The 22,166-nt window shown below is 62.5% G+C and overlaps 1 protein-coding gene across 1 annotated transcript in view; it reads right to left on the bottom strand.

Moving 5' to 3' along the window:
• Positions 1–5,707: 5,707 nt before the first annotated feature.
• The window catches only part of MUC2 (mucin 2, oligomeric mucus/gel-forming), a 36,155-nt gene continuing 19,696 nt past the window's right edge, over positions 5,708–22,166 (bottom strand). The window contains exons 29-48 of the mRNA XM_073022674.1: positions 15,867–16,428; positions 15,027–15,252; positions 14,561–14,787; positions 14,065–14,239; positions 13,334–13,581; positions 12,559–12,742; positions 12,012–12,240; positions 11,113–11,291; positions 10,651–10,720; positions 10,412–10,512; positions 10,226–10,257; positions 8,821–8,998; positions 8,413–8,517; positions 8,043–8,083; positions 7,784–7,906; positions 7,423–7,521; positions 6,662–6,790; positions 6,385–6,424; positions 6,036–6,162; positions 5,708–5,927 (exon numbers count right to left, since the gene is read on the bottom strand). Of these exons, the coding sequence (XP_072878775.1) occupies positions 5,708–5,927; positions 6,036–6,162; positions 6,385–6,424; positions 6,662–6,790; positions 7,423–7,521; positions 7,784–7,906; positions 8,043–8,083; positions 8,413–8,517; positions 8,821–8,998; positions 10,226–10,257; positions 10,412–10,512; positions 10,651–10,720; positions 11,113–11,291; positions 12,012–12,240; positions 12,559–12,742; positions 13,334–13,581; positions 14,065–14,239; positions 14,561–14,787; positions 15,027–15,252; positions 15,867–16,428 (3,295 nt within the window). The remainder of the gene's footprint in view (positions 5,928–6,035; positions 6,163–6,384; positions 6,425–6,661; positions 6,791–7,422; positions 7,522–7,783; positions 7,907–8,042; positions 8,084–8,412; positions 8,518–8,820; positions 8,999–10,225; positions 10,258–10,411; positions 10,513–10,650; positions 10,721–11,112; positions 11,292–12,011; positions 12,241–12,558; positions 12,743–13,333; positions 13,582–14,064; positions 14,240–14,560; positions 14,788–15,026; positions 15,253–15,866; positions 16,429–22,166) is intronic.

Below are 22,166 nucleotides of genomic sequence, written 5' to 3'. Positions count from 1 at the left end.
CATGCAGCCACAAACGGAGCATGAACCAGACAGAACCCTGCTGCCGTGAGCCACCAAGACTCGAGGCCAGGTGCAGTGGCTCACGCCCATAATCCCAGCATTTTGGGAGGCCGAGGCAGGCAGATCATCTGAGGTCAGGAGTTGAGACCAGCCTGGCCAACATGGGGAAATTTCATCTCTACTAAAAATACAAAATTAGCTGGGCGTGGTGGCGCATGCCTGTAATCCCAGCTACTCAGGAGGCTGAGGCAGGAGAACTGCTTGAACTGGGGAGGCGGAGGTTGCAGTGAGTCGAGATCACATCACTGCACTCCAGCCCGGGTGGCAGAGTGAGAATCTGTCTCCAAAGAAAGAAAAAGAAAAAGGGTCTCTTCAGATATGATTAAATTGTGGACCTCACGAGATCAGCCTGGATTATCGGGTGGGCCCTAAATCCAATGACTAGTGTCCTTAGAAGAGATGCAAAGGGAGAAATACCCGGGAGAAGCCCCCACGGATACGGAGGCAGGGTGTGGGCGATGCAGCCACAAGCCAAGGAAAGCCCAAAGCCACCTGCAGCTGGAAGGGCGGAGAGCATCCTCCCCTAGCCTGAGTGGCCGTGTGGCACTGCCACGCCTTCGCCTCGGACTCCGGCCTCTGGAGCTGTGGGATGGAGCTTTCCTGTGGCTTTCAGCCCCTGGTTTGTGGTTTGCTGGCACAGCCCGGAGCACCTGACAGCCAGGCGCATGGCTTGTTTCAGCCAAGGGAACAATAGCAAGTCTCACATTGGGGGAAAGGAGGAGCACGCACTGGGCCTTCCGTCTGCTCCCAGAAACAGGGAGGCCGCTGTGGGAACAGCCAGCTTCTTCCAGAGAATGAGAGAACGTGGTCCCAACCCTTCCAGCTACTCCAACCCTTCCAGCTACTCCAACCCTTCCAGCTACTCCAAGGGGGTAGCGGGCTGCCCACCTGGCTGACTGGCTCCCTATCTCCTCTGCTGTGGGCTTAGCCCACTGTGGGGAGCCCAGGGAAACAGGCCAGGCAGTCCCTGCCCCAGGTCACCCCTAGGGAGACCCAGGAGGACCCAGCTGGGGGCATGAGCTATGTGAGGAAGAGGAGGCCGCTGGGGATAAAGTTAGGGGCTGCACAGTGACTGGACATGGTGGTAAGGGAGCCCCTGCATCTCCCTGCCCCTCCATTGGCACCAACCCTACCTCCACCTGAAGGGGTAGCTCCTTCCCAGCCCACAACACCTGCACTGGAGTTCTGGACACAAGAGAACCCAAAAGGAAGATCCTGAGAGGGCAGGAGGGGCGGGGCCTCTCCTAGGAAAGGGGTGGGGTCTGCTCTGGGGAAGGGGCGGGCCTATCTTAGGAAAGGGGTGGGGCCTGCTCTGGGGAAGGGGCGGGCCTGTCTTAAGAAAGGGGTGGGGCCTGCTCTGGGGAAGGGGAGGGGCCTGCTCTGGGGAAGGGGCGGGCCTATCTTAGGAAAGGGGTGGGGCCTGCTCTGGGGAAGGGGAGGGGCCCGTCCTAGGAAAGGGGTGGGGCCTGCTCTGGGAAGGGGCAGGGCTGTCTGGGGAAGGACTGGAGTCAGGGCTCATGCTCTCCTGAGCTTCCCGGGTAGCCTCTGCTTCAAAGGGCACAGCAGGGAAGAGCAGGCAGGGGCCCAGCCGCACCCGTGTCCACGCTGCATCACCAGGAGAAACCCCTCTTCACAGCTGCAAGCCGGGGGACAGATGAGGAAGTTGGAGAGAGCCTGGCCACCTCTTCCTTACCAGGTCTCTGACTACAGTGCCCCCACCCTGCCCTGCCCATTCCCTGGCCTGTGCAGGGACTGCTGGGCCCAGTGGCCACAGCCAGGCAGATACATACGTTTTGGGGGTGGGCCGGAAACAGGTCACCCTCGAAATGACCCAGGGATGGCTTTGGGGGTCATGCTGACCGCTTCATGGAAGGGCCAGTTCTGAAGCCCCCAGAATCCCCACGTGGCTATGCCAGAGGCTCTGGGGTGGCCTCAGGGGCTCCAAGGCAGGCCCAGGCCAACTGACCACCCAGGAGGTCCCTAGGCCCAGACAGTGTGGGCTCCTGGGGCCACCAGAGGGGATGAGCAGGTCCTTTTGGGGGCTCTGCTGAGCCAAGCGGGGAAGTGGAAAGGCCCCAGGCCTGAGCAGGCCCCAGGACCCTGGGTGGCGCTGATGAGCTGGGATGTCCCAACTGGCTTCGGACCCCACAGGGCTGCTGCTCAACTCCGGCCCTCAACCACTGCCCTTCCTGGGGTCAGATGGGGGAGGCAGCAGCTAGGGGAGGGCAGTGGCCTCAGCCCCCCGCCAGGAGCCAGGCTCAGTGGTTCATGCTTGTAATCCTGGTACTTTGGGAGGCTGAGGTGGGAGGATCGCTTGAACCCAGGAAAGAGTTTGAGACCAGCCTGAGCAACATAGTGAGACCCTGTCTCTACAAAACAAACAAAACTATTCAAAAATCACGTGCATGTTATTTTAGTAAAACATAGGATTGTTTTGAAAGATAAGAACAAAAAGCAAGTTCTTAAAAATTAGCCAGTCATGGTACCACATGCCTGTACAGCTACTTGGGAGGTAGGACAGCGGGGGCGGGACCCATCGCACCCAGGGGACCCGTCACGCCCTGGGGCCTGTTGTGTCCTGGGGACCCGTCACGCCCTGGGACCCATTGTGTCCTGGGGACCCGTCACGCCCTGGGGACCTGTTGTGTCCAGGGGACCCGTCACGCCCTGGGACCCATTGTGTCCTGGGGACCCGTCACGCCCTGGGACCCGTTGTGTCCTGGGGACCCGTCACGCCCTGGGGACCTGTTGTGTCCAGGGGACCCGTCACGCCCTGGGGCCTGTTGTGTCCTGGGGACCCGTCACACCCTGGGGCCTGTTGTGTCCTGGGGACCCATCACGCCCTGGGACCTGTTGCACCCCGGGGACCCGTCACGCCCTGGGACCCATTGTGTCCTGGGGACCCGTCACGCCCTGGGGACCCATTGTGTCCTGGGGACCCGTCACGCCCTGGGGACCCATTGCACCCCGGGGACCCATCACGCCCTGGGACCCATTGTGTCCTGGGGACCCGTCACGCCCTGGGACCCGTTGTGTCCTGGGGACCCGTCACGCCCTGGGACCTGTTGTGTCCTGGGGACCCGTCACGCCCTGGGACCTGTTGTGTCCTGGGGACCCGTCACGCCCTGGGGCCTGTTGTGTCCTGGGGATCCGTCACGCCCTGGGACCTGTTGCACCCCGGGGACCCGTCACGCCCTGGGACCCATTGTGTCCTGGGGACCCGTCACGCCCTGGGGACCCATTGTGTCCTGGGGACCCGTCACGCCCTGGGGACCCATTGCACCCTGGGGACCCGTCACGCCCTGGGACCCATTGCGTCCTGGGGACCCGTCACGCCCTGGGACCCGTTGTGTCCTGGGGACCCGTCACGCCCTGGGACCCGTTGTGTCCTGGGGACCCGTCACGCCCTGGGACCTGTTGTGTCCTGGGGACCCGTCACGCCCTGGGGACCTGTTGTGTCCTGGGGACCCGTCACGCCCTGGGGACCTGTTGTGTCCTGGGGACCCGTCACGCCCTGGGGACCCATTGCACCCAGGGGACCCGTCACGCCCTGGGGACCTGTTGTGTCCTGGGGACCCGTCACGCCCTGGGGACCTGTTGTGTCCAGGGGACCCGTCACGCCCTGGGACCTGTTGTGTCCTGGGGACCCGTCACGCCCTGGGACCTGTTGTGTCCTGGGGACCTGTCACGCCCTGGGGACCCATTGCACCCAGGGGACCCGTCACGCCCTGGGGACCCATTGCACCCAGGGGACCCGTCACGCCCTGGGACCTGTTGTGTCCAGGGGACCCGTCACGCCCTGGGGACCCGTTGCACCCAGGGGACCCGTCACGCCCTGGGACCTGTTGTGTCCAGGGGACCCGTCACGCCCTGGGACCTGTTGTGTCCAGGGGACCCGTCACGCCCTGGGGACCTGTTGTGTCCTGGGGACCCGTCACGCCCTGGGGACCTGTTGTGTCCTGGGGACCCGTCACGCCCTGGGGACCTGTTGTGTCCTGGGGACCCGTCACGCCCTGGGGACCCATTGCACCCCGGGGACCCGTCACGCCCTGGGACCCATTGCGTCCTGGGGACCCGTCACGCCCTGGGACCTGTTGTGTCCTGGGGACCCGTCACGCCCTGGGGACCCATTGCACCCAGGGGACCCGTCACGCCCTGGGACCTGTTGTGTCCAGGGGACCCGTCACGCCCTGGGGACCTGTTGTGTCCTGGGGACCCGTCACGCCCTGGGGACCCGTTGCACCCAGGGGACCCGTCACGCCCTGGGACCTGTTGTGTCCTGGGGACCCGTCACGCCCTGGGGACCTGTTGTGTCCTGGGGACCCGTCACGCCCTGGGGACCTGTTGTGTCCTGGGGACCTGTCACGCCCTGGGGACCTGTTGCACCCTGGCTTTGGAAGTGCGGAGCCCAGCCCCGGTGTCTGTCCTCCTGAGGGTTTCGACACATGTAAAGGGTGTGGCACAGCCTTGCGGTCTGGGGACAGATGTCCTCCCCTTTGACCTCAGAGGATGCTCGAGGTTGGATCACTGTGCTCAGGGGCCTCGGCCCCCCCGCACACACCTGCCTTTGACAGGAGACACCAGACTCCTCTCTGAACTACACAAGCACCTGCTCTGGCCCCAGCAGCCTCCGTGGGCTCCACCTAGAAGGCCGGGGGCTCAGCTCTCCAACACGAGTGGGCATTGTGCCCAGGGTCCACACCCAGTGCCCCCTGTCTGGCTGGGTCCACAGAGCCAACTAGAACTTCTGCAGATTTGAAGGCATTGGCAGCTCTGCCTGGCAGCTCCCCAAAGCCCTGACGGGGCCACCAGGTCCTTGTTGCCTTTTGTCACTTTGCAGCAGGAGCTGACAGTGACCTGAGGACTAAGACCTTCTCCATTTTCCCAGTGTAGAGACCCAGGGCGAGGTGCAATTCACATACATACGGCACATGCAGACACGTGTGCACACAAGCAAATGCTCACGCGCACACACACACACACCCTCCCCAGGGCCACCTGACCCTCAGGGTTACACACACACACACACCCCCTCCCTTCCCAGGGCCACCTGACCCTCAGGGCTACACACACACACACACACACCCCAGGGCCACCTGACCCTCAGGGCTACACACACACACACCCCCTCCCCAGGGCCACCTGACCCTCGGGGCTACACAAAGTCCCCACCAACCGTGGCAAGCCTGGGAAATGACTGTGAAGGAACCCAGGGCTCTTTTCACAGATTCAGGGCTGGGGGGATTCCTACCAGGGAATCTGACCACGTTTCCATGGCCCCATGGGGGTTTTGCCCAGGGTGAGAACCAGGAGTGGAGGGCAGGCAGCCCCCACATGCGCCCTGCATTTGCTACGAGGGATGTGCCAACCACGTGGCATGTGTGTGGTGTCCCCATGTCCTGTGTGCAAAGCCCGGTGGCCAGGCCTCCGCCATGCACAGTGGCCACGCCACACCCTGCAGAACCAACCTAAACCACACAGTGCGGCATGTCTGCCTGAGTTTATTATTGGAAAGCAAAGACTGAACAAAGACTCAGACAATAAATATCTGAAGAGAGGAAGCCAAGCTTAGGAGGCCAGGAAGCTCAGAGGGTCTGGGGGAGGCAGAGCTGTGGAGGGCAGTGAAGGGTGGCTGTGCCCACCCAGTTCACCCACTCCCCAGATGCCTGGGGGAGCGCCGGGCCCGGCGGGAGGTGTCGGTGGGCAACTCGCAGATGGTGTCCTGGCACTGGCAGCTCTCGATGTGCGTGTAGGTGTGTGCCAGCGAGCCACCATTGGGGCAGCTCAGGACCACCTCACGCTGGCTCGTTTTCTCTTCTCTGCAGCAGGAGCACCCGTGGTCCAGGGACTGGGCCCTGGCCGAGTACCTGCAGGGAGGGCGGAGTGAGGGGCGACCTCCCAGGGCCAGCGCTGGCCTCTCGTCTCTATGGGGCCTCCGCCACCCCCTCCAGGCACACTCCCAGCCTGGAACTCACATGGCAAATGTCCCGCAGGACCCAGAGCAATGATTCATGAGGACGGTCTTGGTGCAGCCGGCGTACGAAACCTCCGTGATGACGGGGACGGTGGAGCAGGGCACCCTGGTCTCATTGCGAAGGATGCCTGGGGAGAGGGGCAGTGGCTCGGGGCAGGACCTCCACATCTTTGAGGGGAGAGGGAGGGCTCTCCCTCGCTGTGTCCCTTCCCCAGGCTCGGCCTCAGCCCCCAGCCCTCATTGCCCGCCCGGAGGCCATTGTCCGTCCTCCAGCCACACCAGGCAGGGCTGAGGGCACCAGCCCTTGTGCCCTGACCCTGCCCACCCCCCAGGCTATGCCCTGTACTCACAGGTCTTGCAGCATCCATTGGGCATGAGTGTGATGGAGCCCTGGAGGGAAAGGAGAATGAGCCTGGGACCCCCGGACATTCCTGGGGATGAGAGCACCTTCCTCCCATGCCATGGGCAGGAGTAGCTGCTGCAGAAAGCCCCAGGCAAAGCCTCCTGTGGCAGCTCAGACCAGGCCCAAGGCCACTGTCACAGCACTGGGGCCCCAGACCCTCAGAACACCAGGTGCCCCCACTCCCGGCCGAGCACCCACAGCCAGGCCCCAGGTGGCCCACTCACCGGGACACAAATGCTGGCGTCAAAGTTGGGGCAGGTAATGTTGGAGATGGATGAGATGAGCTGGTTATGGATCTTCACGCAGCTGAAGAATGTGCAGTTGTTCGTGGGGTCGCTCTTGAAGTCCCCAGGCTGTGGGGCAGGGAGCTCTGGTGAGGGAGGGCAGCAGGCCCAGCCCCAGCCCAGCCAGGAAGACACCCTGGAGACACCTGGCTGGGGAGGCTTCCTGGCAAGGCCCAGGGCCACAGGACAAGCGACACGGGTGGGACCCCACATCAGGCACCAGTCTGGAGCCCACACAACCCTCAAAGATCTGTCTGTGTTGTAACTCTAAATCTATGAACGTGACCTGCCTTGAAAAAGGGATCTTTGAAGGTGTCATTAAATGAAGCATCCTAAGATGAGATCATCTTGCTGGGGGGGGGCCCTAAATCCTTACAAGGGAAAGGAGAGACAGACACAGGGAAGGAAACCTCATGGCCACAGCCAAGGGGCACCTGGAGGAACCAGAGGCTGGGAAAGGTCCTTGCCTAGAGCTTCTGAGGGAGCACAGCCCTGAGGCCCTTTGCCCTGGGATCTCTGGGCCCCAGAACCAGGAGAATCCCTTTCTGCTCTGAAGACGCCTGCTCATTTGTCATGGCAGCCCCAGGACGCCCATCACAGCTGCGTCCAGGACTGGGAGGACTCAGCTGGGGGATCCTGGGTGGCCCGTGCCTTGCCCTGGGCTCAAGCAACCCGGCCACGTCAGGGCCAGCAGCACACACCTTCAGGATGACGTGCTGGTTGTCAGGCCGCTTGAGGATACAGTGCGTCTGTTCACACTTCTTGCAGCATTCCCCGGGGGCCTCCACGAGTTCAAAGCCCTGCGCACACAGACACGCCACTGAAGCTGAACTCCCAGGCTGTACCCCACACCACACAAAGCCTGCAGGACTGCCGACAACCCCCACCTGGAGGAGGCCCCAAGCTGGGCAGGTGTCAGGACGGAGAGGTGGGCACAGGGAGAGGTTGGCATTGAAAGGAGGAAAGAGAGTGTCACGACACAGACATGGGCCCGGGTACTTGTCTGGGAGGAGGGAAAAGGGCAGGCTGAGGTGGGGAACCAGGGCTGGGGCGGCCGCTTACTGGGCTGCAGGAGGTGCTGCAGGGCACATGGGTGCAGGTGATGGTGTTGAGCAGGGTGCTGTTGTCCACCTTGTCCGTGCACACGCAGTCCTGGCACTTGGAGGAATAAACTGGAGAACCGGGCTTCGGGCATAGGGAGAGACGTGAGGCAGGGGCTTCTCCAGCACCCCAGCCAGCCCAGAGCCTGCCAGGACCCCCACACTGCAGCCAACCTCCTCCCCTCCTCCCCTCCTCCCCCCTCACCCAGCCCAGGGCTCACCTGGTACTCAGCATTCTCGTGAACGCACACCCCCTTGGACTCTTGGGAGAAAGAACGGAGAACGCCGTTCGTTGGAAACTGCCCCGGGGTGGCCACCTGGCCAGACCCCCACTCCCGGTGCACACCCAGTGGGCGCTCAAGGCTGGGGTGGGTGCATCAGCCAAGCATGCAGCCATCTGTGTCCCCAGAATCTGAGGCCCCCAGGAGGAAGCCCATCCCCCACAGCCACCCCACCCCACCCCGGGCGGCAGCCTCCCCCCTGCCCGCCCACCAGCCCCCCACCCCGGGCAGCAGCCTCCCCCCTGCCCACCCACCAGCCCCCCACCCCGGGCGGCAGCCTCCCCCTGCCCTGCCCACCAACTCTGCTTACCACACCAGTAGAAGGGGCAGCACCTGCCAGGCACCATCTTGCTCTTCGCTTCAAATCCCAGCGGGCACACGGGGGGCTTCTCTTTGCACAGGCTGGTGTTGCACTCTGAAGACAGGGTGGGCATGCGGCCATGAGGGTGGCTCCTCACAGGCAAAGCCCCCGGGGCCACTGCACAGGGTCAGGCCCCCAGCACCACCAAGAGTCCCCTCCCCCCACCCAGGTCAGGCCCTGCAGCAGGGAGGCCTGGACTGTGCCCAGCGGCCCCCTCCCAAGCCCTCTCAAGGGGCACATCGGAGGCCCCCAAGCCAGCTGTTTTCCCACTTGCCACAGAAGGGACAGCAGGCAGCCCGGCCTACGGGGATGTGTGCACCTCCGAGAGGTGGTGCGGGCCCCAGGGGATGGCCTTACTGCAGACGGTAATGTTGCAGCAGGTATCGGCAGGGTTGACCTCCGTGGCGAGGTAGGTGCCATCTTCCACACAGTGGGTAACAGACTTCTGGCTGCACCTCTTGGGCTGGCAGATGATGCCACTTCCACCCTCCAGGCAGACACAGTTCTTGCAGTCGAACTCAAAGCGCTCCCCAAACTGCAGGGAAAGAGGGGTGAGTAGAAAGGACAGGAGGTGCCAGGCAGGCCCCGCCGCACCACAGCCCTGGAGCTGCAGCTGTGGTCAGTAGGGAGAAACAGCTGCCCTGAACAGAGTGCTGAGGGATCCTGGGGGAAAACCGCGTCCCTCCTCACGTCAACCTGAGCACACCAGGCAGGTTCTGGGATAGGACAGTCGCTGCTCATTCACTGATACCACAAGACCATGACCTGCTCACCAGCAGCTGCCAGCAGGGGCTTGGCACGTGGTAGATGCTCCACTCAGGCCTCTCAGGTTTGTGCAGAATTTAGCTAAGGAATCAGCCACATGGATGCTACCACAGGTAGGAGGCACGGGCAGCACAGAAGTGGCCAAGATGTCGTGTCAGAGCTTCTAGACAGAGTATCATATGACCAATGGGTGGTAAATGGAGGGACGGAGAATGGATGGATAAATAGGTGGATGGTAGGTGGATGGATGGATGGGTGGGTGGATGAATGGCTGGGTGGGAGGATGGTGGGAGGATGGTGGATGGATGGTGGATGGATGGATGGATGGATGGATGGTGGATGGATGGGTGGGTGGATGGTAGATGGATGGTGAATGGATGGGTGGATAGGTGGATGGATGGGTGGATGGATGGGTGGATGAGTGGGTGGGTGGATGAATGGCTGGGTGGGTGGGTGGATGCATGGGTGGGTGGGTGGATGGATGGATGGGTGGATGGATGGATGGATGGAGGGATGGTGGATGGGTGGATGGAGGGATGGAGGGATGGATGGAGGGATGGATGCATGGATGGTGGATGGATGGGTGGGTGGATGGCCAGGTGGGTGGAAGGATGAAAGGACAGATAGATGAATGGAGGGACAGAAGGATGGTTGGGTGGGTGGCTGACTGGCTGGGTGGGTAGATAGATGGATGGATGGGTGGGTGGATGTGTAGGTAGATGAGTGGGTGGGTGGGTGCACAGATGAGTGGGTGATGACTAGGTAGGTGGAGGGATGGATGGAGGGGTAGGTGAGTGGGCAGATAGGTACATAGGTGGATGAGTGGGTGGTTGGAAGGATGGGTGGGTGAGTGGGTGATGTCCCTGCCAACTCAGCCATCCAGAACTTAGATCACCTCATTCCTCAATCTTTGAGGCTTTACGTTTTCATGTCCATCCCTCACTCCCCAGAATTTAGAATTTGTGGGAGAATCCCCCAGCACCAAGGTGGGGCCTACCTCTCTGGGCACATTGTCAGGTCCCACACAGCCTAGGAAGAGGGAAGAAACAAGTTGTGTTAGCAGAGTCCTTGTGTAGCAGGGAGCAGGGGTGGGGGGTGGTCAGCCTCCTGCTCCCAGCCTCTGTGGACACCCAGGAGGCGGCGGGAGGGAGGCAGCAGGGGACAGCGTGAGTGGGTGGCCTACCGCAGGTCTTCACGCAGACATCAAAGCCAGGGGCGTAGTTCATGGTGCCCTCAGGACAGAAGCAACCTTCCACCAGGACTGTGCTGTTCTGCTGGGAGGAGCTGGGGGCGGGAGGGCATCGTCAGACAGGTGGGGTGGGGCTGGGGAGCTGGCAGGCGGGACTGCTATGCCCAGATGATGCCACCCTCCACACTGCAGAGGGCAAGCCCACGGTCCTGGTGGACCCTCAAGCAACATACCTGGATTTGCACGTGGGCTCTTCTGCAGGGCCACAGGCCTGGTACTCCCTGTGAGACGGGCACTCCACCACTGCAGGACAGGGGCAGGGGTCAGAGGGCTGCCTCATGTCAGGCGGAGGAGCCTGGACCCCCTTGAGTGACAGCTGCCTAGTGCCCCACACACAGAGGAGGGTGGCTAGCTGCCTGGGGCATCAGCCTCTGCCCTCACAGTTGTCCCGAGCCAGGTGGTGGGCACCCAGTTGCATTTAGTGACACTGGCAGAACCCCCAGCACCTCAGTTCCTCCAGCTCAGCCTTCCCTACTCCATGGCCCCAGCCCTGGTCTCACACCCACCATCTCTGCATCCCTGGCCACAGCCCACCTGGGTCTAGCTTCAGGCTGGGCACAGCACCCGGCAGAGCCTAGAGACCACGTCTGGCCTGCAGGTCCCCAGCTCCAGGGCAGGGGCAGATGGACACTTACAGCAGGCCCCATGCGTGTGGTTCCGCCAGTTGAGGCAGACGCCCTGCTGGGCGCAGAGGGCTGCGTAGGCCTGCAGACTGGCGCACTCCAGGCTCGAGCCCGGCACGAAGCAGCTGTCGAACACGCAGGCGTCGTAGTAGTGCTGTGGGGGCACCAGCGCGTGGCACTGGGCAAACAGGCTGCGCAGGGAGAGGCACAGGTCACACTCAGGTGGCAGCTGCCTCTCCCTTACTCCCTACCCCAGCATCTCTGCCCGGACCGTCCTCCTGGAGTCCGGCACCCACCAGAGAGGCGTCTGTGGCCGACAGAGGGTCAAGGGACAGGCCAGCCGGGGGACGGGTCAGGGACAGACCAAGGGATGGGCGAGCAAGGTGGCTCTGCAGCCCGGCTCCCAGATAGAAGCCATGTCTATGTGGTCATCAGCTTCAGGAGCCCCTCCAACAACCGTGGCAGACGGACACCCAGCCTGTACTTGGCCCCTATACTTCCAGGGACGGGGTGCTGAACCCCATGGCTGCCAGATTAGAAGCACCCCCCTCTGTCAAAGCCCAAATCTGCCTCCCAATATCAGCCCTGAGCTCTGTCCTGGGTTGACTGGTCTACTCTGAGTCTCACACTCGGCCAGCCCTGCACCTTCCCAGGAGCCGGGAGAGTATGGAGTTCAGTAAAGGCGCAGGCATGCCAGACATGGCAGCTTCGCCCTGTGGAACCCAACGACCCGGGTCCTGGACACCACGGCGACCTAGCTCCTGGCCCTGGTTCCGTGGCCTCCTGCCTTCCCAGCCCCAGTGCCAGGCCCCATGCACTGCTTCCTTCCTCTTTGCAAGAGCTGGGGGCTGGGGCACAGAGGCCCTCAGCTTGTTGGTGTCACGGCCGCAGGCAGGCCCGGGCAGGGTCACCTGTCCTTGATGAGCTGGCAGAGGGGAGATGGGGTGCAGCCCTTGTGTGGGGTCGTTTTGTTGCCCCCGGGCACAGTGACGGGCGGGCGCTTGGTCGTGGAGCTGCTGTGGGGGCAGTGTGGCTTGGAGGGGTCGTTCACTATCCACTGGTCGGCTGCAGCCTCACAGCTGGAGACGATCTCCCCGCTGGGCAGAATGCAGTCGTCAGAGGTGGTGTTGGTGCAGGTGCCTGTATCAGTGAGAGAGGCCATGTTGCAGACAGGGCAAGCCCTGCCCTTCTCCAGCCCAGATGCCCAGGACCGGCCAGCTGGGGTCAAGGGCAGAGACTAGGCCCCTTCCTGTTGGCTCCTCACAGGGACTGAACCCGGGTGATGGCCACAGCACCCCCGAGCAGAGAGGCAAGAGGCCCACAGCAGGCCTGTGGGTGTTTACACACAGCCTCAGCCTCAGCCTGGTCCAGCCGCCCGCCCTGGGGTAGGACAGGGGGGTAACGGGAGCTGTGGGGGCCTTGGGGGGCCTCGGGAGCCATGGGGGCCACGGAACTCACCACACTGGCCCTTGGTGTTGTTGCCAAACCGGTGGTAGGGTAGCCTGACGGAGAAGGACAGGCCATTGTAGGAGACGAGGACGCCCAGCTTGGGGATGTCCACCACGTAGTTGATGCCAGACTTGGACACCTCCAGCCCGTACTTCTTGTAGGGCACTGCCACCGCCTGCCTGTTCACCTGCACCTGCGGCCGACACACCGCGGAGCTGCCTCAGTCCTCTCCTTGGGAGAGCTCCAGGGCTGCCCCACCCCGCCTGCTCTCTGACCTACACATGCAGGGAGAGGGCCCTGCCTACCCCCCTTTTCTGCCCCCTTTCCTGCTCCTACTCCGCTGCTCCTAACCAGACCCCGGTCCCATGGGTGAGCCAGTGAAGGAGCTCTCCTGGGAGCACCTGGGGACTGTGGAGCCCCGCGCAGGCTCCTGGGGCCTCCTGAGCCTCAGAACCAATAACTCCCTTGCAACTAGGGGCGTCTCAGTCAAGGGTGTGCAGAGCCCTGTCCCTCTGTCCTCAGGAGGCAGCTTCTGCTGTAGAGACTGTGCCCAGTGTGGCATGCGTGTCAGGGCTTGAGGGGCCCAGGATGCACCTGGAGGGCAGAGCTGATGGGTCCTGGAGCCAGGCGCCCACCCCATCCCACCTTCCAGCCTGGTTCTGGGAGAGGCTGTGCCTGGGCACCCCCGCAGCCCAGTCCTCTGGCCCCTGGGGAACCGGGCTGCATTGGGGCCCATGTCAGCGCCCACCTCCGTGCCAGCCTCCCGTGGCCACGCTGTGCCTACCTGAACCTCCATGGGCATCATGTGCACGGTCTTGATCAGCACCTCCTGGGTCTCGTGGCGCACGATGAGGGTGCGGGGGCAGGACACCTTGTCGTTGGGGTCACAGTGGTAGTTATCGATGTAAACTCCAAAGTTGTCCACGGACGGGCTGATCTCCTCCACCAGCACGTAGGTGCAGTTGCCCTGGTAGCTGTAGTACAGTCCGTCGAAGGTGACATAGTGCGGGTCCCCCCAGCCCGTGCAGTAGCCTGCGAGGGAGCCAGAGTGAGCCGTGCCGCCTGTGCCCCTCAGCCGGGGTCGGGTGCAAGAGCTGGGCCGGGGCACAGTCAGGAAGAGCCAGCAGGAAGCTGGGGCCTGAAAACCCCGCTCCTGTGCGTGGGCTCGGGGACGTCTGAGCTGCACTGGCCCTGGTGCACCCACAGCAGCCCGTTCTGCAGGACGGACCAGGGTTCAAACCTCAACTCAGCCCCCTCTCGCCTCAGAAGCGCCCTTGTCCCAGGGAGGGGCCCTAACTCCACCAGGCAAGCCCTCCACCTACCCAGGCCCTCCCCACCAATGAGGCAAAAGCAGGGCTGAGGAGACCCTCAGAAGTCACCCAGCCTCAGTGAACACCGCAGTGGGGTCTGTGCCCAAGGAGCCTCAACCCTTCTGCCCCTGGGAGATGGGCCCTGCAGCCCTCACCCACGGAGAGGGCAGGAGATGCGGGGAGGGCCTGGGGGCCCGGGACTCACAGTCGCACTCCCAATGCCAGCAGCAGCCGTCAGGGTCGCTGACGCGCACGGGGGTGAGGCCGTTGGAGCAGGTGGGCATGGGCGGCGGCTCACACTCCACCTTCACAATCTCCACCGTGTTGTTGTACTTGCACGTGGCCATGAAGCAGTCGCACAGCCACCAAGTCTCGTTCTCCTGGGGACAGGAGGCAAGGGGCGGTCAGTGAGACCGGCACCAGACGGGGTGGTCTGTGCTCAGGAGGGGCGGGTACTGAGCCAGGAGGCTGGAGGCCGAGGTGGCTTCCAAGGACCTCACTGCAGCCAGCCACCTTGCCAGGCACGGCGGGGCGCGGCAGGGCACAGTGAAAAGGTGGAGGGCTTGGCAGACCCCGCACCCAAGGGGCTGCAGGAGGCCTCAGCCCTCAGACGACCAGCAGGAAGTGGTGCCTGGGGCCTTGGGTGCCCGGATATGCCGCACTCAGTGCTGTGGGGACAAAGCCACCTGCAGCCCACTGACCTGTCTGGGAGGATCAAAGTCTGGGCACGCAGGGGGCTTGGTGGTGCTGGGCGTTGGCTTGGAGGGCGTGGGCGATGGCTTGGAAGACGTGGGCGTCGACTTGGAGGGGGTGGGCGTTGGGGAGGGCGTGGATGGGCAGGACCAGTTATAGAACTCCAAGGTACAGCTCAGTGAGCAGTTCACGAAATAGCAGGTGTCTCCATGTGTGCCGTTGTACACCACCTCACCTGCAAAGGGAGACAGACCCATGACCACACCGCCCGGAGGCAGGGCTAGCCGCTGGACTGCATGGAGGTCCCCACAGAGGCCACCCAAGGGAAGCTATGCCCTGGACACAGCCACCCTCGACAGCTGCCACCTCCTGAGATGCTCCCACAGCGATAGCCCTGGCGCCTGAGCACCGGTACATGCCGGGACCAAAACCAGCCTCGGCTGCCCGAGCCCAGGATGTGAACAGCCTGAGCACCTGGTGCGTAGAAAGTGTCGTTCAGGACACAGCATTTAATCAGGGTGGAGAAGTGCGGCGTCACGCTTGTGGTCGTGATGACGCTGAGTGTGGAGATTGGGGTCGGCGTGGGGGTCCAGGCGCTGGTGGTGGTCGTCTGCACAGTGCTGGGGGTGGTGGGTGAAGATGACCCGGTCGTGGTACTGTGAGTGGGGGTGCCTGTGAGAGCAGGAGACACCAGTGAGGGCTGAGACATTGCGCATCTCAGACACTGCAGGGTCCCAACCGCCACTCCCCAGCTGCAGGGGGGCCAGACAGCCGACTGGGTGGCAGAACTGGAGGACCAGGGCCTCGCGCCCACCTCCCAGGTTCTGAGTCACCAGGCAGGGTGGAGCGACAGGGCCAGCATCACCACAGCCGAGTGTCACAAGAGCCCGTAGATGACCTGGTGCTCCAGCAGCAACACAGCTTGCTGGCCAAGCTGACTGCCAGCAAGAGTTGTCCAGAAGGCACTGGCTGTGGCACGCCATCTGCCGGAAAGAGGCCCCGAGGAGGGGGTACAGCCAGAAGCAGGAGGACCTGCAGGCACCTCACTGGCAGCCTCTCTCTGCCCCCCAGCCTTGGTGGGCTCCCACAGCACCACATCACACAGCAGTGGGCCCCTGAAGAAGGCTGTCCCATGGGCGAGCGGGGTGGCCTTTGACTCCACTGCCCAGCACTGGCTGGTGTCAGTGACTTCTAAGAAGGCCGTCATATGGGCAAGCAGCGGGGTGGCCTTTGGCTTCACTGCCCATCACTGGACAGTGTCAGCAGCTCCTGCCACACAGTAACCATGCTTGGTGGGCAGAGAGATGCCCAGACCCTGCCTTGAGCCTTCCTGGGACAGTCCTGTCTGGCTGAAGGGGAGGAGGAAGCATCCCAGGCTGGAGGAACTGAGCAGTTCTGCTTACCTGGAGGGGCCATGGTGGTGCTGGGCAGTGGAGACGGCGTGTGGCCTCCCGTCGTGGTGGCTGTAGGTGACGTGGGTGTGGAGGGTGGGGCCGTGCTGGTTGTCTCAATGGTAGGTGGTGCAGTACTCAAAAGGGTGGTTGACTCCGTGGGAGGGGAAGAGGTGGACCGAGATATCTGAGGGGTTGAGGACTCAGGTGGGGGTTTGGATGTGGTTGACTCAGAAATGGGTGCTGTGCTTGTGGGGTTGGGGGTCTCCATGCTTGTAGTGGTAGGTGTTGAGGTTGACGTCATCGTAGTGGTGGTGGTGATGGGTGTCGGGGTTGGGGTCTGTGTGCTGGTAGATGTTGGGGTTGGGGTCACTGTAGTGGTGGTGGTGATGGGTGTCGGAGTTGGGGTCTGTGTGCTGGTGGGTGTTGGGGTTGGGGTCACTGTTGTGGTGGTGGTGATGGGTGTCGGGGTTGGGGTCTGTGTGCTGGTGGGTGTTGGGGTTGGGGTCACTGTTGTGGTGGTGGTGATGGGTGTCAGGGTTGGGGTCTGTGTGCCGGTGGGTGTTGGGGTTGGTGTCGTTGTCGTGGTGGTGGTGGTAATGGGTGTCGAGGTTGGGGTCTGTGTGCTGGTGGGTGTTGGGGTTGGTGTCGCTGTCGTGGTGGTGCTGGTGATGGGTGTTGGGGTGGGGGTCTGTGCGCTCGTGGGTGTTGTGGTTGGGGTCACTGTTGTTGTGGTGGTGGTGATGGGTGTCAGGGTTGGGGTCTGTGTGCCGGTGGGTGTTGGAGTTGGTGTCGTTGTCGTGGTGGTGGTAATGGGTGTCAAGGTTGGGGTCTGTGTGCTGGTGGGTGTTGGGGTTGGTGTCGCTGTCGTGGTGGTGCTGGTGATGGGTATTGGGGTGGGGGTCTGTGTGCTGGTGGGTGTTGTGGTTGGGGTCACTGTTGTTGTGGTGGTGGTGATGGGTGTCGGGGTTGGGGTCTGTGTGCTCGTGGGTGTTGTGGTAGGAGTCACTGTCGTGGTGGTGGTGGTGATGGGTGTCGGGGTTGGGGTCTGGGTGCTGGTGGGTGTTGGTGTTGGGGTCACCGTGGTAGTGGTGGTGATGGATGTTGGGGTTGGGGTCTGTGTGCCGGTGGGTGTTGGGGTTGGTGTCGCTGTCGTGGTGGTGGTGGTGATGGGTGTCGGGGTTGGGGTCTGTGTGCTGGTGGGTGTTGGGGTTGGTGTCGCTGTCGTGGTGGTGGTGGTGATGGGTGTCGGGGTTGGGGTCTGTGTGCTGGTGGGAGTTGGGGTTGGGGTCACTGTTGTGGTGGTGGTGATGGGTGTCGGGGTTGGGGTCTGTGTGCCGGTGGGTGTTGGGGTTGGTGTCGTTGTCGTGGTGGTGGTGGTAATGGGTGTCGAGGTTGGGGTCTGTGTGCTGGTGGGTGTTGGGGTTGGTGGCGCTGTCGTGGTGGTGCTGGTGATGGGTGTTGGGGTGGGGGTCTGTGTGCTGGTGGGTGTTGTGGTTGGGGTCACTGTTGTTGTGGTGGTGGTGATGGGTGTCGGGGTTGGGGTCTGTGTGCCGGTGGGTGTTGGGGTTGGTGTCGTTGTCATGGTGGTGGTAATGGGTGTCAAGGTTGGGGTCTGTGTGCTGGTTGGTGTTGGGGTTGGTGTCGCTGTCGTGGTGGTGCTGGTGATGGGTGTTGGGGTGGGGGTCTGTGTGCTCGTGGGTGTTGTGGTTGGAGTCACTGTCGTGGTGGTGGTGGTGATGGGTGTCGGGGTGGGGGTCTGTGTGCTGGTGGGTGTTGTGGTAGGAGTCACTGTCGTGGTGGTGGTGGTGATGGGTGTCGGGGTTGGGGTCTGGGTGCTGGTGGGTGTTGGTGTTGGGGTCACCGTGGTAGTGGTGGTGATGGATGTTGGGGTTGGGGTCTGTGTGCCGGTGGGTGTTGGGGTTGGTGTCGCTGTCGTGGTGGTGGTGGTGATGGGTGTCGGGGTTGGGGTCTGTGTGCTGGTGGGTGTTGGGGTTGGTGTCGTTGTCATGGTGGTGGTGGTAATGGGTGTCGAGGTTGGGGTCTGTGTGCTGGTGGGTGTTGGGGTTGGTGTCGCTGTCGTGGTGGTGGTGGTGATGGGTGTCGGGGTAGGGGTCTGTGTGCTGGTGGGTGTTGGGGTTGGTGTCGCTGTCGTGGTGGTGGTGGTGATGGGTGTCGGGGTTGGGGTCTGTGTGCTGGTGGGTGTTGGGGTTGGTGTCCCTGTCGTGGTGGTGGTGGTGATGGGTGTCGGGGTTGGGGTCTGTGTGCTGGTGGGTGTTGGGGTTGGTGTCCCTGTCGTGGTGGTGGTGGTGATGGGTGTCGGGGTGGGGGTCTGTGTGCTGGTGGGTGTTGGGGTTGGTGTCGCTGTCGTGGTGGTGGTGGTGATGGGTGTCGGGGTTGGGGTCTGTGTGCTGGTGGGTGTTGGGGTTGGTGTCCCTGTCGTGGTGGTGGTGGTGATGGGTGTAGGGGTTGGGGTCTGTGTGCTGGTGGGTGTTGGGGTTGGTGTCTCTGTGTTGGTGGGTGTTGGGGTTGGGGTCTCTGTGGTTGTAGGTGTCGGGGTTGGTGTCACTGTAGTGGTGGTGGTGGGTGTTGGGGTTGGGGTCTCTGTGGTGGTGGTGGTGGGTGTTGTGGTTGGGGTCACAGTAGTGGTGGTGGTGATAGGTGTTGGTGGAGTGGTTGGGGTCTGTGTGCTGGTGGGTGTCGGGGTTGGGGTCTGTGTGCTGGTGGGTGTTGGGGTTGGGGTCACCGTGGTACTGGTGGTGATGGATGTCGGGGTTGGGGTCTGTGTACTGGTGGGTGTTGGGGTTGGTGTTGCTGTCGTGGTGGTGGTGGTGATGGGTGTTGAGGTTGGGGTCTGTGTGCTGGTGGGTGCTGGGGTTGGTGTCGCTGTCGTGGTGGTGGTGGTGATGGGTGTTGAGGTTGGGATCTGTGTGCTGGTGGGTGTTGGGGTTGGTGTCACTGTGTTGGTAGGTGTTGGGGTTGGTGTCACTGTAGTGGTGGTGGTGGGTGTTGGGGTTGGGGTCTCTGTGGTGGTGGTGGTGGTGGGTGTTGTGGTTGGGGTCACTGTAGTGGTGGTGGTGATAGGTGTTGGTGGAGTGGTTGGGGTCTGTGTGTTGGTGGGTGTCGGGGTTGGGGTCTGTGTGCTGGTGTGTGTTGGGGTTGGGGTCACCGTAGTAGTGGTGGTGATGGGTGTCGAGGTTGGGGTCTGTGTGCTGGTGGGTGTTGGGGTTGGTGTCGCTGTCATGGTGGTGGTGGTGATGGATGTCGGGGTTGGGGTCTGTGTGCTGGTGGGTGTTGGGGTTGGTGTCGCTGTCGTGGTGGTGGTGGTGATGGGTGTCGAGGTTGGGGTCTGTGTGCTGGTGGGTGTTGGGGTTGGTGTCACTGTCGTGGTGGTGGTGGTGATGGGTGTCGGGGTTGGGGTCTGTGTGCTGGTGGGTGTTGGGCTTGGTGTCGCTGTTGTGGTGGTGGTGATGGGTGTCGAGGTTGGGGTCTGTGTGCTGGTGGGTGTTGGGGTTGGTGTCGCTGTCATGGTGGTGGTGGTGATGGATGTCGGGGTTGGGGTCTGTGTGCTGGTGGGTGTTGGGGTTGGTGTCGCTGTCGTGGTGGTGGTGGTGATGGGTGTCGAGGTTGGGGTCTGTGTGCTGGTGGGTGTTGGGGTTGGTGTCACTGTCGTGGTGGTGGTGATGGGTGTCGGGGTTGGGGTCTGTGTGCTGGTGGGTGTTGGGCTCGGTGTCGCTGTTGTGGTGGTGGTGATGGGTGTCGAGGTTGGGGTCTGTGTGCTGGTGGGTGTTGGGGTTGGTGTCGCTGTCGTGGTGGTGGTGGTGATGGGTGTCAAGGTTGGGGTCTGTGTGCTGGTGGGTGTTGGGGTTGGTGTCCCTGTCGTGGTGGTGGTGATGGGTGTCGGGGTTGGAGTCTGTGTGCTGGTGGGTGTTGGGGTTGGTGTTGCCGTCGTGGTGGTGGTGGTGATTGGTGTTGAAGTTGGGGTCTGGGTGCTGGTGGGTGTTGGGGTTGGTGTCACTGTGTTGGTAGGTGTTGGCGTTGGGGTCTCTGTGGTTGTAGGTGTCGGGGTTGGTGTCACTGTAGTGGTAGTGGTGGGTGTTGGCGTTGGGGTCTCTGTGGTGGTGGTGGTGGGTGTTGTGGTTGGGGTCACTGTAGTGGTGGTGGTGATAGGTGTTGGTGGAGTGGTTGGGGTCTGTGTGCTGGTGGGTGTCGGGGTTGGGGTCTGTGTGCTGGTGGGTGTTGGGGTTGGTGTCGCTGTCGTGGTGGTGGTGGTGATGGGTGTCGAGGTTGGGGTCCGTGTGCTGGTGGGTGTTGGAGTTGGTGTCGCTGTCGTGGTTGTGGTGGTGATGGGTGTCGGGGTTGGGGTCTGTGTGCTGGTGGGTGTTGGGGTTGGTGTCGCTGTCGTGGTGGTGGTGGTGATGGTTGTCGAAGTTGGGGTCTGGGTGCTGGTGGGTGTTAGGGTTGGTGTCACTGTGTTGGTAGGTGTTGGGGTTGGGGTCTCTGTGGTTGTGGGTGTCGGGGTTGGTGTCACTGTAGTGGTAGTGGTGGGTGTTGGGGTTGGGGTCTCCGTGGTGGTGGTGGTTGGTGTTGTGGTTGGGGTCACTGTAGTGGCGGTGGTGATAGGTGTTGGTGGAGTGGTTGGGGTCTGTGTGCTGCTGGGTGTTGGGGTTGGGGTCTCTGTGGTTGTGGGTGTCGGGGTTGGTGTCATTGTAGTGGTAGTGGTGGGTGTTGGGGTTGGGGTCTCTGTGGTGGTGGTGGTGGGTGTTGTGGTTGGGGTCACTGTAGTGGTGGTGGTGATAGGTGTTGGTGGAGTGGTTGGGGTCTGTGTGCTGCTGGGTGTTGGGGTTGGTGTCGCTGTCGTGGTGGTGGTGGTGATGGGTGTCGAGGTTGAGGTCTGTGTTCTGGTGGGTGTTGGGGTTGGTGTTGCTGTCGTGGTGGTGGTGGTGATGGGTGTCGGGGTTGGGGTCTGTGTGCTGGTGGGTGTTGGGGTTGGTGTCGCTGTCGTGGTGGTGGTGGTGATGGGTGTCGAGGTTGGGGTCTGTGTGCTGGTGGGTGTTGGGGTTGGTGTCACTGTGTTAGGTGTTGGGGTTGGTGTCACTGTAGTGGTGGTGGTGGGTGTTGGGGTTGGGGTCTCTGTGGTGGTGGTGGTGGGTGTTGTGGTTGGAGTCACTGTAGTGGTGGTGGTGATAGGTGTTGGTGGAGTGGTTGGGGTCTGTGTGCTGGTGGGTGTCGAGGTTGGGGTCTGTGTGCTGGTGGGTGTTGGGCTTGGTGTCGCTGTTGTGGTGGTGGTGATGGGTGTCGAGGTTGGGGTCTGTGTGCTGGTGGGTGTTGGGGTTGGTTTCGCTGTCGTGGTGGTGGTGGTGATGGGTGTCGAGGTTGGGGTCTGTGTGCTGGTGGGTGTTGGGGTTGGTGTCCCTGTCGTGGTGGTGGTGATGGGTGTTGGGGTTGGAGTCTGTGTGCTGGTGGGTGTTGGGGTTGGTGTTGCCGTCGTGGTGGTGGTGGTGATTGGTGTTGAAGTTGGGGTCTGGGTGCTGGTGGGTGTTGGGGTTGGTGTCACTGTGTTGGTAGGTGTTGGCGTTGGGGTCTCTGTGGTTGTAGGTGTCGGGGTTGGTGTCACTGTAGTGGTAGTGGTGGGTGTTGGGGTTGGGGTCTCTGTGGTGGTGGTGGTGGGTGTTGTGGTTGGGGTCACTGTAGTGGTGGTGGTGATAGGTGTTGGTGGAGTGGTTGGGGTCTGTGTGCTGGTGGGTGTCGGGGTTGGGGTCTGTGTGCTGGTGGGTGTTGGGCTTGGTGTCGCTGTTTTGGTGGTGGTGATGGGTGTCGAGGTTGGGGTCTGTGTGCTGGTGGGTGTTGGGGTTGGTGTCGCTGTCGTGGTGGTGGTGGTGATGGGTGTCGAGGTTGGGGTCCGTGTGCTGGTGGGTGTTGGGGTTGGTGTCCCTGTCGTGGTGGTGGTGATGGGTGTCGGGGTTGGGGTCTGTGTGCTGGTGGGTGTTGGGGTTGGTGTTGCTGTCGTGGTGGTGGTGGTGATGGTTGTCGAAGTTGGGGTCTGGGTGCTGGTGGGTGTTGCGGTTGGTGTCACTGTGTTGGTAGGTGTTGGGGTTGGGGTCTCTGTGGTTGTGGGTGTCGGGGTTGGTGTCACTGTAGTGGTAGTGGTGGGTGTTGGGGTTGGGGTCTCCGTGGTGGTGGTGGTTGGTGTTGTGGTTGGGGTCACTGTAGTGGTGGTGGT

This window comes from Chlorocebus sabaeus, chromosome 1, assembly GCF_047675955.1.
Source record: "Chlorocebus sabaeus isolate Y175 chromosome 1, mChlSab1.0.hap1, whole genome shotgun sequence".
In the NCBI taxonomy this organism is placed as follows: Eukaryota; Metazoa; Chordata; class Mammalia; order Primates; family Cercopithecidae; genus Chlorocebus; species Chlorocebus sabaeus.
Note: the sequence above shows the minus strand (reverse complement) of the source record. Positions and strands in the feature narration are given on the sequence as shown.